Genomic DNA, 15,502 nt, shown 5'->3' with positions numbered 1-15,502 from the left:
CTTTGAAAATGAAAATGAAGAAGAAACTTTTTTCGTTCTCGGTACACACACACAGACGAATGTATAAATCCTGTTGTAGTAGATCCTCTTTTACACACACACACATCAAGTGGAGGAATGTTTCGACTGCTTGCGGCCATGTTGAAGCAGCTACAAGTTCGCCAAGCTTTTCAAGTTTTTTGTTTTCCCGGTTCTGTTGTGTTTTCCAGTTTTTGGAGACGAAGGCAAATCTTTTGTGATCCGTTTTCTTTTCCTCTCTTCTTCTTTTGTTGTTTTTTTTATCTTTTGCTCTCATTATATTCGCCGCGTTCTACTTCATTCAGGCCCTCTACAACAACAACAAACCCCAAAAAAGGCAGAAAATAAATACAGGAGCTGCTAGTGCAGAGTGAAAAACGGCGGCTCACCTACTGCTATTGAACTGGAAACATTGACATGCCCTCCTTTTCAAGTGGCTTCAATCTTGAATGCACACGACATCAAGGAGAAGCTAAAGGAGATTAGAAGAAAGAAAAAACGTGGCTTTGATTTGTTCATTAAGTAAGCGGATGAGAAACCACTTGGCAACTTTTGATCGAGCAGACGAAACAAAGAGTCGTCTCATTATGCCACCGTCTGTTCGTACCTGAAACGTGGTCCATCAGTTTTATCATGAAATTTGTGAGATGGACACATTCCACAGAGTTCATTTTGACCTGTCGCATTTCCACTAAACATTCGCCTTTACGAGTGACGCCATCTTTTTTCTCTCTTTCAGTTGATTAGCATCTAAGATCGTCTGTAGTCCCTCCCCGTCCTTTTTTTTTTCAAACGGTAAATCACGAAGCGGACGTGTCACGACATATCGAGTCGGTTATTTTACATATTGTGGTAATGATTGCCGAGATTACATTCGCCGCCGACAGGGATACAGAAAATAAATACATTCCCCTCCCCCTCATTTGGTACATTGGAGCATTGAATGAATCGATCGATTATTATTTACGTCTTTGTTGTCCCGTTTCATTATTTTTCATTTTTTTGTTTCTAGTTTTTCGTGATGACCGTCGGCCAACCCAAACAAAAGAAGAAAAAGTGCTGCAATGATGTAAAGACGTTCTCTTTTCAAATCTAGAGAGACAATCGAAGTTGACGTTGAACGGGAGTCGCCCTATTGTTATGCTAAACTACCAACTATTTCGATACCACAAGGGTCGAAAACCGTTTTCTCGATGGTAGACGAGGCGTCGTCATCTTGTCAGACAGGATACACTCATTGCAGTGTACGTAATGCGTGTAGAAAATCACCATTGCTGGCTATTTCAGACCTGGCCGCAAAGAATCATGACGCTCCCCCCTCCCTTTTATTTACTTTGAAAAAGAAACAATTGAAAATCGACAGAGGGGAGAAATAAACAAAAAATTCTTTCAAAGGTTGGGCGGTGGTGCAGTATAGGAATTTTATCCGAATTGATGGTATGTGGTTCCGGCGAAACCGCAACATTTTTTTGTTTTTTTAAATGTATTTTTTGAATCTAGGTTACAAGTGTTTTTCTTTCTTTTCGGCCGAGAGAATTGAACGAAATAATCACAACATTCTATAGGCGGACTTACTCCCCTCCCTGTGCAGGTGTCGCACGTACTGGCTAGTTCATGGCTGTCCAAAGGCTTTTTGCGTGCACGCCAGCGTGAATCCGGGCGTGGAAAACGAAAGAAAAAAAGAAATGACGCGCAATACGTCTGTGTTTTTACCACTGGTTTCGGTCAAATTGACCAAGGCCGTACACAACAATGAAAATGATCACGTCCGAAAGAAAAAAAAAAATGAATTCCATGTGCGGTCGACGTTGTTGGATAATAATGCGACGGATTAATACGCAATGCTCAACGGAGCTTCAACAAAAAAACGAGTCTATTAAAACTTGGTCGATTTTGCCCTGCCAAAAGTTTTACATTCGATTTCGTATATTCTCATTATGAAATAATCAATCATCATACATACAACATCATGTACAAAATGTGTGTTTTTTTAACATTTCCATTTTCTTTATAATTATTGGCGCAGAAACAAACGGAAAAAAAGGGTAGGAAAGGAGAAAAAATACACACTGCATCATCAGTACACAGAATTCGAGTTTCTTGTTTTCACGTCAGATTTACACCAAGGGGAAAGAAATTGTCTGAATAATTAAAGTTTACGACGTTGCGGCTTTTCGCATTTCAAATCTCTCTTTCGCTCATCTTACTGAAATAACAACAAACGGGGAAAAATAAACGGAAAAGAGGCGTAGCAAAATAAAGAAATAAATTAAATCTTTTTTGTTATTGTTTTCTCATTTCTTCACTTGTGTAGTATGATGGATAGGGCATATTATAACAATGGCGATGAAGTTGAAACGGCTGACTTGACGATTATTTCCCCAAAACTACTTGTCTTGCATCACTTGAAAGAATCATTATGTATAGTATCTATATCCAACTCAACGATTGAAGGGAAACAAAAGGGAGGAGGGGAAAAACACAGATCGCCAAGTAAATCGAAAACTAATAATCGATTTTAAAATTTAAAGAAAGAAAAAAAAAGAGGTGGAAATTTTTAGTACCGCTTAGTTAGGCTTGAAAATCTGTTGTTTGTATGGCTAATATTGTGCTCATGTTGATAATTTCAGCGTGAGAAAAAGAAAGGGAAAGAATAATCAATTAAACCAAAAAAAAATGAAACAAAAACCTAATTTCCAGAAGGATAAAGAGAGCAGCAAGTAATTAAGAGCTGGGCACGATTTTTTGTTGTTTTTTTGTTGTTTTTTTTTTAGGAACCTTGGACAGAGAACAAACCGAACGAGAGAATTTTTAAAACGTGCATTGACCAAACCAAGAAAAAAACCAAATGAAGTAAGAAAATGAAGTGATTCAACATACAGCGAATCATCAATCCTTCCCAAGGAAAGCATTGGAGAGTCGTGTACGAATAGAATGTGGTTGCCAGCAAGCCCTTAATTACATTTCTTTTTTCTAAACGGGATGATCTCATATCACACACACACACACACACACGCAAAAAAAGAATATCAAAAGTAATCCGTCGTTTTTTGTGTGTTTCTCTCTCTCGTTACGTGTGGCTTTGATTTTCTCTCTTTTTTTTTGTGTGTGTGTGTGTGCGGAGGGTGGCGTTTACGCAAAGTGGCACAGGGGAGAGTGTGGCCAACAGGCTCTTCTCTACAAATTGACACTTTAATCCAAGGATAAGGTGGTTGTTTTCCTTTTTTTTTCTAATGTTTTTTTTTTTTGTTAAAGAAAATATTTCTTCTCATGTGTTACTTAAAAAACCAGTGGACAGAGGGGATTTTGATCGGAAAGAAGGACATGGCGAAAGGAGAAACCCAATAAAAAATGATAATAAACGTGTGTGTGTAGCAAAACAAGAATGAGATCGGATAGAGTTCCCTTCAGGATTTTACGTGTCGTTTTTGTCGAGGGCCATTCAAACCGTTTTGTAAAAATGAAGTTAATTGTAACAATAAAAAGAAGGGCGTGAAACATTTTGCTTGAGAAAAAAAAAAAATAATAAACATTCCCCTCCTCTCGATTTTTCTTTCAATTGGCGGTGGACACACGCAAATCAATTCAAGGACTTTTCCAAATTGGCTGCTATTTTTTTTTTTTTTTTTAAGTTGTAGTTTTGTCTCTTGATTTCTTGTTATATGATACAAGTAGAGTACACGTAGCATATAAAAAAAAAAAACGTAACGTAAAAAGAATTCAAATTTCAGGGGGCGCGCGAAGGGCATGGACTCAAAAACGTTTGTTTTTCACATTTTAAAACAAACAATTGCAATTAAAGAAAAAGGAAACAAAAAAAAAATGTTTTGAAAAAAACAAAACAAGGAGGAGAATAAAGCGACAAAATGATTCGATATCATAATTTACACTAATGTACAATGTTTTCCGGCAGGATGGAGAGACGTGGTAAACGAGGATGAAGGGAATGATATTTCTCAGTTTCTTTCTCGGTGGTTCCCCTATTTCACAACAACAACAACAACAACAACACAAACAACGAAACTGTATAGTATGTATATAATATATGCTGCCGTTTTCTGACAGCAACCGCATGCCGGTTCATATACGGTCCAGTTGATGTAGTCGATCACATAAGTACCAAGCAGCTCCGGTTGTTGTTGCACCGTCTTTTTCTTTCTCATCTCACCCTCCCGCTCACCAAACAACACGCATTTTTTTAATTTTTTTTTTTTTGGTTTACCTTCTTTTTCTTGCTAATACACAGACACACAGACACACGCACACACAAAGAGAGTAGACGGGGCGCAATGTCGGACGCTGGCGCACGAGATTTATCATGTTTTTTTCTTCTTCTTTTCCTTTTTGTTTTTCTGCTTTCCACCATCACGAAATGTTGTTGGATCCACGTCGGTGGTCTCACTTGATCAGTTTCTCTGCGCCTGTTTTTTGTTTGCCCCTTGTCTTAACGGGAATTGGTTGGCGTAACAGTAGTAATAGCGGATGCAAAATCAGCAGGAGCTCCGACAGGAACTCACACAAGGAATCCTTCCGACATACTAATAGATAACTGGGCTCGCATAGCCTGAATGCTGTTCATGATCTTGCGTTGGTGACCCAACAAGACGATTCCCAGTCCAGACAGGTCGGCGTGAGAAAGGCGCGTCACGGCGTCCAGCGTCGTCACACCCGCCTGCTGGAAGTTGTCGACGTAACGCGACAGCTTCAGCGATGCCAGCCATTCTTCAATTGATTTGAATTGCAGCATGTCTGGAGCTTCTGGACACAATGGTTCCGTGTGCCTATCATTCATTAGATTAGATGAATACGAACGGGTTAGTTGGTGAACGATTCACAATCAAACGACAATCATTATTATGAAAAGAAGCTACTATAAATTCTACGTTTGGGTTAGTAATTTAAAAAAAAAAAAAGGGAAAGGGCAAGGATGTCTGCACTTCATTGTTAAAGGTTACCTTGTTCGTCTCGACTTTTGCTTGCATTTGTCGGGTCGGGAAAACGTGTGTGGTTGTGTTTTAATGTAACGAAAAGCCACCAACACCACGCCATCTAGCGGTCGCCCATGACACCCAATTCAAATTTATTTTTGCTTAACGTTTGCGTCGTGTTGTCGTGAGTTGTTTCTCTCGTTCACAAATAGTAGCACGCGCACACACACACACACGTGGAAGAAGGGAGGAAGTATTTTTTTTTAAGGAATCAAAGACGAGGATTAGGAAGAATAGGATAATAACGATGATAATAATTCAGGATGATGATGTCTTGTTGATTGCGATAAACGTCTGGAACAACCGTATATATCGCTGCTGCTGCCGAGATTTCTTTCGAATTTTTCTTTTGTTCTCAAGCCCAATGCAGAGTCCCCCAATTATTGGTGGGCTGTTGCATGGCATAGGATGGGATATGCACGTTGGATATGTTGGGCAGACTGGGCATCCCTAGAGGTAAGGTGTGCATAGAAGGGATTGTGGTGTAGTAGGGATTGAGAGGGGGAGGCCGCCTACTGTCACCAGGTGAAACAATCAAGGGATAAAGACAAACACAACCACCAAAAGAGAGAAAACAAAATAAATGGGGGAGACATACAGGATATGGGAAAGGGAAAAAAATAAGAAAAAAGCTTCAATCAGTTTAATTGTTAAATAATTCCACCACCATAATCCAGTGTGTTTTTTGTTTTGTTTAAATTCTATGTGTTATAAGAATGTTTGTTTTTGGCAATTGTTACAGAAAAAGAAGCTTGGGTGTGTTACCTGCTCTGTGCCAGTCTTTGGAGTAGCTCAGGGCATCGGATCAATTTGTCCAAAGTTGCTACAATGGCGGTGAACGCTGGCCTGTGTGCTCGCTCCTTTTGCCAGCAATCCAACATGAGATTGTGAATGGCCTCGGGACAATCCATCGGAGCAGGCAATCTACGCAAAAAGCATTTTTTTAAAACAAAACAAACAAACAAGTTAAGATATTTCTTCTCCTTTTTACACAAGTAGCAGAGAGAGGGAGCAATCAAGTCTGAAAAAACAAAAACAAAGAAAGGAAGCAATAAAAATAAGAGGCACTTTACCTGTAACCCTTTTCGATGGATTTTATGACATCTTGATTGGACCAGTTCCAGTACGGTCGTTCGCCGTACGACATGACCTCCCAACAAACGATGCCGAAGCTCCAAACGTCGCTAGCTGATGTGAATTTGCGGAAGGCAATGGCTTCCGGAGCTGTCCATCTGACGGGAATCTTTCCACCCTAAAAGACGCACATAGGAAAACAAAAACAAAAGGGAAACATTTTTACAGGTTCTCAATATTTCATTTTTTATGTTGGACGTACTCTGGTTGTGTAAGCGCCTTCGGTTGTGCTCTCAATTTCGCGACTCAATCCGAAATCGGCAATTTTGCAGACAAGTTGCGAGTTGACGAGGACATTGCGAGCGGCCAAGTCACGGTGGACATAGTTGATTTCAGAAAGATATTGCATGCCGTTGGCAATGCCACGCAACATGCTCAATAGTTGAAGAACCTGGAACTTGCCGTCATTGGCCTGAATGATGACGAAATTTGTTAATTTCCAAAACTTAAATAAATAAAATTTGCCATCATTTAATGGATATATACCCTAAGGAAAGTGTCTAGTGATCCGTTCTCCATGTATTCGGTAATGATCATGACGGGATTGGATTTCGTGACGACGCCTTGCAGATAAATGACATTCGAGTGTTCAAATTGGCCCATTATTGACGCCTCAGTCAGGAAATCGACGCGAGCCTTGTCTGAACTGCCCAACTTTAGTGTTTTGATGGCAACGAGCATCTCGGGACGTTGAGGCAGCTTCAAATTGCCGCGGCAGACATCGCCAAATTCGCCACCACCTATAAAACATCAACATCGTTGTTATTATTATTATCGTTACGGATCAGGTATTCATCTTGTGATCGAGTTTGAATTTTTAAAAGTTCCAAATTCATACCAATGATGGCTTCGATGGTGATGTAGGCGGCATCGATCTCACGGGCGAATTCTCTCACGGCTTGATTGGGATCCTCATAGGTGTGCGGGTCAACGTAGGAACGCGGCGCGTTTGCTTGTGTGAACAGCGGCGTCGTCACTATTTTTATGACGAAATCATAAAAGAAAAACATGAAATTGCCAGATTCGCTTCACTCTCTTCTGAATTTTCAAATCGAGCAGTTTAATCAAACAACAAATTTTAAGTCAAATGCTAACTCAATTAGCCCAAAATGGTTCCCCAGCAAAAGCCATAGAGAAATAAACAAAGCAACCAACACATTGGGGGGGGAATGTAAATAAAGAATTCGCTACTTACTTCCATTGGTGTGCGTGGGTATAATCGGGGGACTGTCCAGGTGATTGTGCACTATTGGAATAATAAAAAAAAAATAAAAAAATGGGCAAAACAAAAGGACAAAAAAAAAATAAGCATTTGCAAAAATAAGTAACGATGTCCCAAAGAGTAAAACACACAACGCGACATAATCAAACGAACAAAGAAAACGAATGCAAATAAGGAAAAAAGCAGGTCGTCGATCCCTCATCACCCCGCCAGTTGTTAACAGAACAAAGTATCCCATAAAAATAAAAAATAAAAAAAATAGCAAATGTCTGAAAAGAAGGAGTGCCCACCAGAAATGAAAAAAAAAACCAAAAAACACATAAAACAAAAGAAGAAGACAACAAAAACTTACTGTAAGTGATGACGAGTCCTGGAATTGTGTAACGGTACCAACACAACAGCCAGCACAAATACACACAGGTATAAGGTGGTGATAGTAGTAGTAGTAGTAGTCGGGTAGTTTGGTTTTGGTGGTAGCAAGGAGTAGTTAAAACAAAACAAAAAACCAAGCAGGGAGAGAAAAACCAAAGATGGCACAAAATATAAAAAGAAAAATAGAAAAAAAAAAAAACCATTGGTTAATAAATGGTCCTCATAACTTCCACACAAGCAAATAAATAATAAAAAAAAAAAAAAGGCTCCCCCATAAGCTTCTAGAGCGTGAGAGGTTTATTATCATATACATAGCGAAAGGCAGAAAGATCCCCCCCCCCCTTCTTATCCAACCCCATCCTTCTTCTTACTACACTACGTTGTATTACAACTACCAGAATTGGAATGGGTGGAATGCTGATGGAACGAGAAACTAAGAAGATGCGTACCTTCTCCGTTGCGGTATTCTAATGTATCGCAATCGCTGGGTTGTTTCTTGTTGCATTCGTCGTTGCTCCTAGAAAAGGAAAGAGAAAATTTCAAAATCAATCATTTGAAATAAAGCGAAGAATTTCAATTCAAAAAATTTAAAAAAAAGAAATGTACCTGCGCAGATAGAGAACAGTGACGACGATAATGACGACGACGATGATGATACCAGCGACAACAGCGCCGGCAATGATCCTGACTTGTAGATTCTCTTCCGTGTGCTCGTAAGTGGCCAGTACGGCGCCGGTGGTTTTGAAGACGGGCGAACTAAACTCTCCCCAACCGTGGGTCGTCTTGGCTCGCACCTGGAACCCGTACACCGTTTGCTGCCTGAGGCTGCTGAAGGCCGACTCCGGCCGGTTGATGAGCATGCTGCTGGCATTGTTCTCGAATCCCTTTTGGAAGTAGCGCACCTCGTACATTTCAATGTCAGAGTACGGGTCGTCGGGTGCATCCCAGCGTAGCGTCAATTCGGTCGGACGGACATTGATGATGCGCACGTTGGAGACGCTGGACGGGACAGAGGCTTCGGTGGTGACAGCAATGTCGATGAATTGATGCTCGTTCGGTGGCACCTGGTCAGAAACGCCGTTGTCGGCAAACACCTGGAACCGGTAGGTCGTCACGGGATTCAAGCCGCTGATGGTCACTTTCGTGTCGTTGAACGTCCCCTATTCAATTGGTGTGGACGATACAATTCTTATTTATTCTCTAATTTCATTTGGCGGGTGGTGGTGGTCTTTTACCTGTGGCGGATTGTAGGTAACACCAACATTGCAAGCATCGCAGACGACGCGATAAACCGTGTCTGAGCGACCGCCCAAGTTGTGCGGCTGATTCCACGACAACACGACCGTCGATTGGTCAACGAAATTCACCGTCAAATTTTGCGGTTTCGATGGAGATTCTGTTAGTTTTTTGTGAGGAGAAAGTTAATAGACGTTAGTTAATCGAGTGTTTGATTGCGCATTAAAAAACAAAACCCCCAAAAAACTTACGCGTGCATGGCATCGACTTTGGATCTTTAAGAGCTCTGTAATAATTTTGATTGCAACGGCATTCCGAGGATCCAGAGTAGGGCGCCATGCTGTGGTCTGGACAAGTTTGGCACTTGTCGTCGCCACTGCGGTGCTTATATTTGCCCGGCGGACACACTGAAGGAAAAAGAAATGAAACAAGACAATCAAAATCTCGTTCTCTCTTATTCTTCGTGGGGTTATTTAAAGCTCATCAGAATGTGTCTTCCTTGTTCCCCTCAGCCTTGAAAAAAGATGAGGATCTGGCGACGAGGAAAGCAGGAAAAACAGAACGAAAAAGAGTTGAGGAAAACCAAAAGGATGTCTAGAAGAAGAAGAAGAAAAAAGGTATTTTTGGACGAAAGACTCGCTATGGAAAATTCTTTTATATTACTTTAGTACACAACCACCAACGCCATAAAAAGAAACATTTCAACCCCTCTTCTTCTCTTTCTTTCCCTACTGGCAAGGACTGCCTACCTGGGCGTCGACCGTTTCCCATGTCAAAGAAGCTTAGTGACAATTGCTATAAAAGAAGAAGAAGAAGAAGAAAAAGAAAAAAGGTCTGCTGCGCGATTTCAATGGCCTTTGGGGCCCCGGCTCTGCTAGCAGCTCGGTAGACGGGTCTGATGAGGGGTAACTGATCTTTGCTGGGTGATTTACGAGTCGAGTCGAATGGCAGAGAGAGAAAGAAAAGGGCGACCTTTTTTTTTATTATTATTATTTCGAAAAAGAGAATGTTTTCTTCTTCTTCTTCCGTACGGTTGAACACAAGAACGGAGCCGAGCGGAGGATCAAAATGAGAAAGAGAGAGAGAGAAAAGGGGCTGATGTGACAGTGATCTAAAGGACGAGATTGGTCAAGTTGTCACGCCATGCATCACGGACGACGCGGGTCCGGTCGTTTCCCAAAGAAGCTGGAAGGAAGAAGCGCACGCGTAGAGGCGCTTTCTAGTTCTTGGCTCTTTAACGAAAGATGCCCTGAGGAAGGCCCAACATTTTTTTCTGTAAAGCAAACGTGGTGATTTATTCCCTCCCAAGTATTTTTGTTGATTTTTTTATCGGCTGCAAATAGTTTTGATGCAACATGTCTTCGTCTAGCGAGGGAATGCAATCAACGACCGTTTTCAAGCATCTATCACCTTCCACCCAACTCCCCCCGCCAAGGAAACTTTTCTGACTGACTGACTGAGCGTAGCAATTGCAGTGGCAGCAGCAAATGTTTTTTTCTCCTCAATATTTGATGGATTGAGTTGGAAGGACATGCAAGAAGAAAGTCAGCAGCTACTGCGCCACCCAGCTATGGTAATTTCTTTCTAGTAGGAAAACATCCTCAATGTTTGCTAGGAAACAAGATAAAAAAAACATTTTTTAAAGGAAATATTAAACATTCTACAGCAATCCCCCCTTTTTTTTCCTCTGTGTGTGTATGTGTGTATGTGTGTAAGCCTGAGTGAGAAGGAGTAGTATAGCAAACATGGAGAGAGGAGAGATATCTTTGGGTTATCAAAGGCCGGCATCGACGGGAACGGGGAAAAAAAAAAAGAGGCCCCCATAACCCCCAAAAATAAAAAAGAGTAGGGATTTTTTTCTTTGCTTCTTTCATCTTTCCCCCCTTCTACACTTTCGGGCAATGTATAAAATATATCTATAAATATATTTAAATATTTCTTTTATACATCTATCTATTATTCTTTCCTATCTGCGTCACTTAGGTAAAGACCAAAAAGAAAAACAAATTCTTTTCCCTTTTTCTGGGGGGGTTCCATTTCAATTCTATTAGTGTCTAGAGGTTGTTTTTTTTTTTCTTCGTCTCTTTCTTCCTTTTTCTTCTTCTACCACCGTACGTGTGTGTTCAGGGCACTGGGCCCTGAAATGACAGATGGTTGACGTGGCATGTTTATCTTTTTCTTCGTCTTATTCTTTTCCCGTGTCACATTCGGCTTCTCTTTTTCGACCTCTCGTCTTCGCTCTCGCTTCCAAATAATACAACAATAAATTAAACTCCCCAACTCATTCTCTACCCCCCCAATGGAAAAAGAGTAGGTAGGAAAAAGCTGATAGATGGCAGGACTTGCAACGAAAACGTTGATTGCAGAAAGGCGTGTGAACGCGATCCGACTGACAAAAGAAGAAGTCAAAGCGAGTCGGGAACACGAAGAGGCCAAAGAAGATTCTTGGAGCGTTGGCCTCGAAGACCTCGACAACGCAACAAGATGACGACGTAACAAGAGCATTTTTCTCTCGCAAAGGTCGAAAGTCGTTACAAACACACCCACAAAAGCCGAGCAAAAATGCCAAAGCACACACACACACAATAACCGACAATTTTCCCAGCCCAACCAATTTTGTATAGAGCTGGAAAAGCGAGGGACGCTGTGTTGGAAAAAGAAAAGAAAAAAAAAAAGTATGTCAGACGATTTAGCGTAGCTAAATCCCGGATATTATATATAGTTATAGTCAAGATAGCTTTTGGGGATTTATACACATTTCTGCCTTCTTCTTTTCTTGTTGGTAATCTGCCGGAACGAACGGTGTGGAATGATGGAATCGAAGTTGATCTCCAAAAAGGAAACAAGAAACTAAGAAAGTAAGAAGAACGGGCAAAAGGGTCGAATAGAAAGAGATTCCAGACCGTGGCTAAATAATAAGAAAATAAGAAAAGATGAAGAGTGGAGGGGGGAGAGAGATGGAAGAAAAGTGGAAGTTGCGTATGAAAAGAAGAAAAGAAGAAGAAGAAGAAAAAAAAAAAAAAATGATTATTATACCGTTGCATGTTTGCTTGTCTGCGTTGGCCTCGTAGCCCGGCTTGCAGAGACAACCGCCGCCCTGCAGGTACCAATTGCCGTCGCCTTTGCACAGGTATTTAGGCGGCGCATCCTCGACGGCGTTGGCCACGCAGACGCCGTTCGATTGCTCGATCGAGGTCAACTCACGGCCGGTAGGCGTGGCAGGGAATGCGGCGAACGAGGCCGTCACCTCTGGACAGGTGATGTAGTAGACGCGAATGGCCAACAAAGAAATGCAGGCGCCTTGATCGCGGAACGCAAAGTAAACGCCTTTCTTTGTCACCGGAATTGAACGCACCTCCGTGTTGATGATGACCTGAAGAAATTTTGGATTTTGATTTGGACTTTAATTTGGTTTTGAATTTTTTTTTAAACAAAAAGTGCCATCTGTTGGGTTTACATCACGGCGAATTCAAACTCTTTGAAAAGCAAACACAGTTGTTGTTATTGCTGGCACATTTCAAGTCAAAGTCACTCTACGAAAAGATTCCCCTTCCTCTTTGAGTCATTAGCGGATGCCGCAGCCAAACAGCTGGACCAAAAGAAAAACAAACCGCACTCACGACACAGCCCGAAAAGCTTGCTCCCAACCGCCGCCCAACAAAACTCTCCAGCTGGTCTTGTCATCATTTTTTTTTTTTTGGTTTTTTTTTTGTTTTGCTGCAACGGCTAAAAAAGATCCTCTCTCTTCCTCAACAACTGAACTTGAACCCCTTTTTTTCTCTGCTGAAAATATGCTGTACACGAACCAACACTCTCAATCCCACACCGACCGCGACACACCACATGAAAACTGAGCACCAAAGTTCGTGTTGGTGAAAATTTGATTCGGTCGTGAGGAAAGAAAGAGAAAAAACTTTGAAACAATGGCACATTCATTTCACTCAAATTCCACCGAAACTTTGTTTTTTTTTTTTTTCTAGTGTGTGTGTGTGTGGTCTCATTGATTTGCAGCGGCAACATGGACGCTACAATCAATTTGCCTCCCTTTCATTTCTGAAAAAGTTAGTCGTATCGAAGTACATAGTTTAAAGAAGAAGAAGAAGAAAAAGAAGAAAGAAACAGACGTAGTACCTCGTTGGATGAAGTGAACCGTCCCTCGTCGGCAGCGATGCGGTCGATGAGCTTGTAGCTTTCAGGTTCCCAAGGCGGCGGTTCGCGCGTAGCAGCGTCAAACTCGTAGTAGAGCAAGGAAAACGTCTCTTTGCATGAGAGGGCCGTGCCGGGAAAGAGGGAGCAGTCGCGCATCGAAAACTTGATCTCGATGTAGATGCGGTTGGCCTCGCCTCGCTCGATAAACGGCGTCCACAGCCAATTGTTGACGTTGTTGTAAGCCACGTCGCACACCACGTACGATCTCCAATTGATGCCCTTCTCGAAGTTGGTGAAACTCTCCTCCACCCACTGGCGGAATAAAGACAGAACAAATAAAAAAAACACAAATGTTTTAGTTTGGATTTCACCATCATTCGCCGACGTGTGCCAAAACGGGGGATGGGGCGCACAGCCGAATCAAATAGGAAAATTCAGTCGAGCGGTTAGAACTAACTAATGAGGACAACGACAGCTCCTTTGCCGAAGAGATATCATCGACCATCATCCGAATAGGGATGTTTCGGTCGGTCTATACTTTATTCGTCGGAAGACTCTCGTTAGTCGTCCACTTTTTTTGTGTTTTTTTTTTTCATTTTACAATCGCCCTAGATTGTCAGCACTAACGAGAACAGCTTTTAATAGATACCCTATTATACGGCCACGTCTTCTAGCGTTGCTGAGGCAACCCCCCCTGAAAGAAAAAAATCTATTGGGGATCGAAATCATTCACAATAAATCACGACAAAAGGGAAAGATTAAGTGGGAGGCTATGCAGCGAGATTTTTCTGTTTGGGTGGGTGGTTTTTCAAATCTCGGTGCAGCGTGTCATCGACCGACAAGGTGACAAGGATAATAAATATGCCCGTGTGTTTGTAACAAAGAAAATGGTGGTCGCCACAAGAAGAAAAAAAAAAAAGAAACAAACAAGAAGATGGAATAGGAGCCGGTGTCCTTGCATGACAGCATCAATGTATCACACGAACGTAGACGACGACTATTCCAGCCTTTATCACACCAAGACCATCATTATAGCCTATTGGGTTGTGGTCATTCGTCTTCCACATTTTTTTCTTTCTCTCTTCCTCCATTTCTTTTGGCCCTTCAAAGTCGCGTACAGCACAGCACAATACGAAGGGAAAAACTTTATTCGTCTTGTTTTTGAGAAGAAGAAGAAGCCGCTAGATGCGAAACACACAATGAAACTGTGTGTGTGTGTGACAATAACTAAACAGCCGTTAAAAAATACACGCACATGACCCCGGTGTGTGTGTGTGTTGAGGTGGTCTAACGGATCCCCTCGATTGTCACGACAAGACACACACACACACAGCAAACGGTCAATAAAATCTCACGGACCGTGTCGCCGCCATCTTGTTTGGCCGCTGCCTTTACGCATAGACAATTTCCTCGTGACTTGACGCTTTTTATTCCCCCCTTTTTTTATTTTTCTGTTTCAAGTTGCTGGTTAGATTCATCATTTCATTCACCCCATTTTTGAGTGCGCGTGTGTGTGTGTGTGGAGGTTTTTCCGTCAATGTGTAGCAGCACATATTTGGCCAAAGTCCATTCATTGTGAAACGCATCGCCAGCCCAACATTTTCCTCTTAAAAAATCGGATCGAAAAAGAAAAATTCCCTTTCATTTCGGCATTGCCAACGATACAAAAGAAAAGAATATCTGGGTTAGGCATACACGCCAGCCTTATTTGTATTTTTTATCGCCAGAAAGAAAAAGGAAAAAACAAGTGAAGGAAACAAAACAACCAATCGAAACGCTGGGTGTTGGTTGCCCGATGCAGGTGATAAGACACACACAGCCAGACTATGTCATTGCTAGGCTCTCACACATTCGTCTTTTGCCTTTCAATAAAAAGACAAAACAAAAAAAACAAAAGCTCCTCCAATACAAATAAATCTTTTGCCAAAGACCCCACGCATTAAACACGTCACCAAACGTTTGTCTTGCTCGATTCGAATCCAGCCGTACGCGCGCGCACACAAGGAAAACATTCCGTTTCTTCACTTGTCGTCGTCGTCGTCAAAAACCAAACAAAAAAAAAAGTCAACGAATTTATACATTTGCCTGGCAGACGCAAATAAACGGCGAAATAACACTAGCACGACTATGTGTGTCCGGTTTGTGTGGCTCTCTCATTTGAGTCCGACGGGCATTACGAACTCGTAAATAAAAGTCACCACCAAAAAGTCCAAGCAAAGCAACAAAATAAAACAACAAAACAACGTAGAATGTCTTTCTGTGCGTGTACATCTGAAAAAGGAAAGAGAAAAGTAGAAGAAGATAAGAATCAGGTGCTGTCGCAGAACCAAGAGAGCGATTTATATTATTGCCCGGACGTTTGGGTTTTGAAAGAAGAAGAAGA

At 41.6% G+C, this 15,502-nt stretch overlaps 1 protein-coding gene and 1 long non-coding RNA gene across 7 annotated transcripts in view; one reads left to right on the top strand and one right to left on the bottom strand.

Annotated features, from left to right (window-relative positions):
* Positions 1–144: 144 nt before the first annotated feature.
* On the top strand, positions 145–2,685 carry LOC123466750. The gene is made up of 2 exons (XR_006641509.1): positions 145–944; positions 1,031–2,685. It is a non-coding gene; the product is annotated as an uncharacterized LOC123466750 (long non-coding RNA).
* Positions 2,686–3,209: 524 nt separating this feature from the next.
* LOC116918424 (ephrin type-B receptor 1-B) overlaps positions 3,210–15,502 on the bottom strand; it is a 31,788-nt gene continuing 19,495 nt past the window's right edge. For 2 of the 6 annotated variants that reach the window (XM_032924128.2, XM_045166903.1), the window contains 14 exons: positions 13,102–13,431; positions 12,007–12,343; positions 9,222–9,377; positions 8,970–9,130; positions 8,341–8,894; positions 8,184–8,251; positions 7,715–7,732; positions 7,336–7,386; positions 6,979–7,116; positions 6,627–6,880; positions 6,343–6,552; positions 6,080–6,258; positions 5,772–5,930; positions 3,210–4,799 (listed from right to left, as the gene is read on the bottom strand). In XM_032924128.2, coding sequence (XP_032780019.1) covers positions 4,532–4,799; positions 5,772–5,930; positions 6,080–6,258; positions 6,343–6,552; positions 6,627–6,880; positions 6,979–7,116; positions 7,336–7,386; positions 7,715–7,732; positions 8,184–8,251; positions 8,341–8,894; positions 8,970–9,130; positions 9,222–9,377; positions 12,007–12,343; positions 13,102–13,431 — 2,883 coding nt within the window. In that variant the 3' untranslated portion in view covers positions 3,210–4,531. Of the gene's footprint in view, positions 4,800–5,347; positions 5,522–5,771; positions 5,931–6,079; positions 6,259–6,342; positions 6,553–6,626; positions 6,881–6,978; positions 7,117–7,335; positions 7,387–7,714; positions 7,733–8,183; positions 8,252–8,340; positions 8,895–8,969; positions 9,131–9,221; positions 9,378–12,006; positions 12,344–13,101; positions 13,432–15,502 lie in introns of those variants that run through there. The other 4 variants (XM_045166906.1, XM_045166907.1, XM_045166904.1 and 1 more) reach the window with 4 other exon arrangements.

This window comes from Daphnia magna, unplaced genomic scaffold (genome assembly GCF_020631705.1).
Source record: "Daphnia magna isolate NIES unplaced genomic scaffold, ASM2063170v1.1 Dm_contigs114, whole genome shotgun sequence".
Taxonomy (NCBI): Eukaryota; Metazoa; Arthropoda; class Branchiopoda; order Diplostraca; family Daphniidae; genus Daphnia; species Daphnia magna.
The sequence above is the reverse complement of the archived record's forward strand: the minus strand, read 5'-3'. Positions and strand labels throughout refer to the sequence as shown.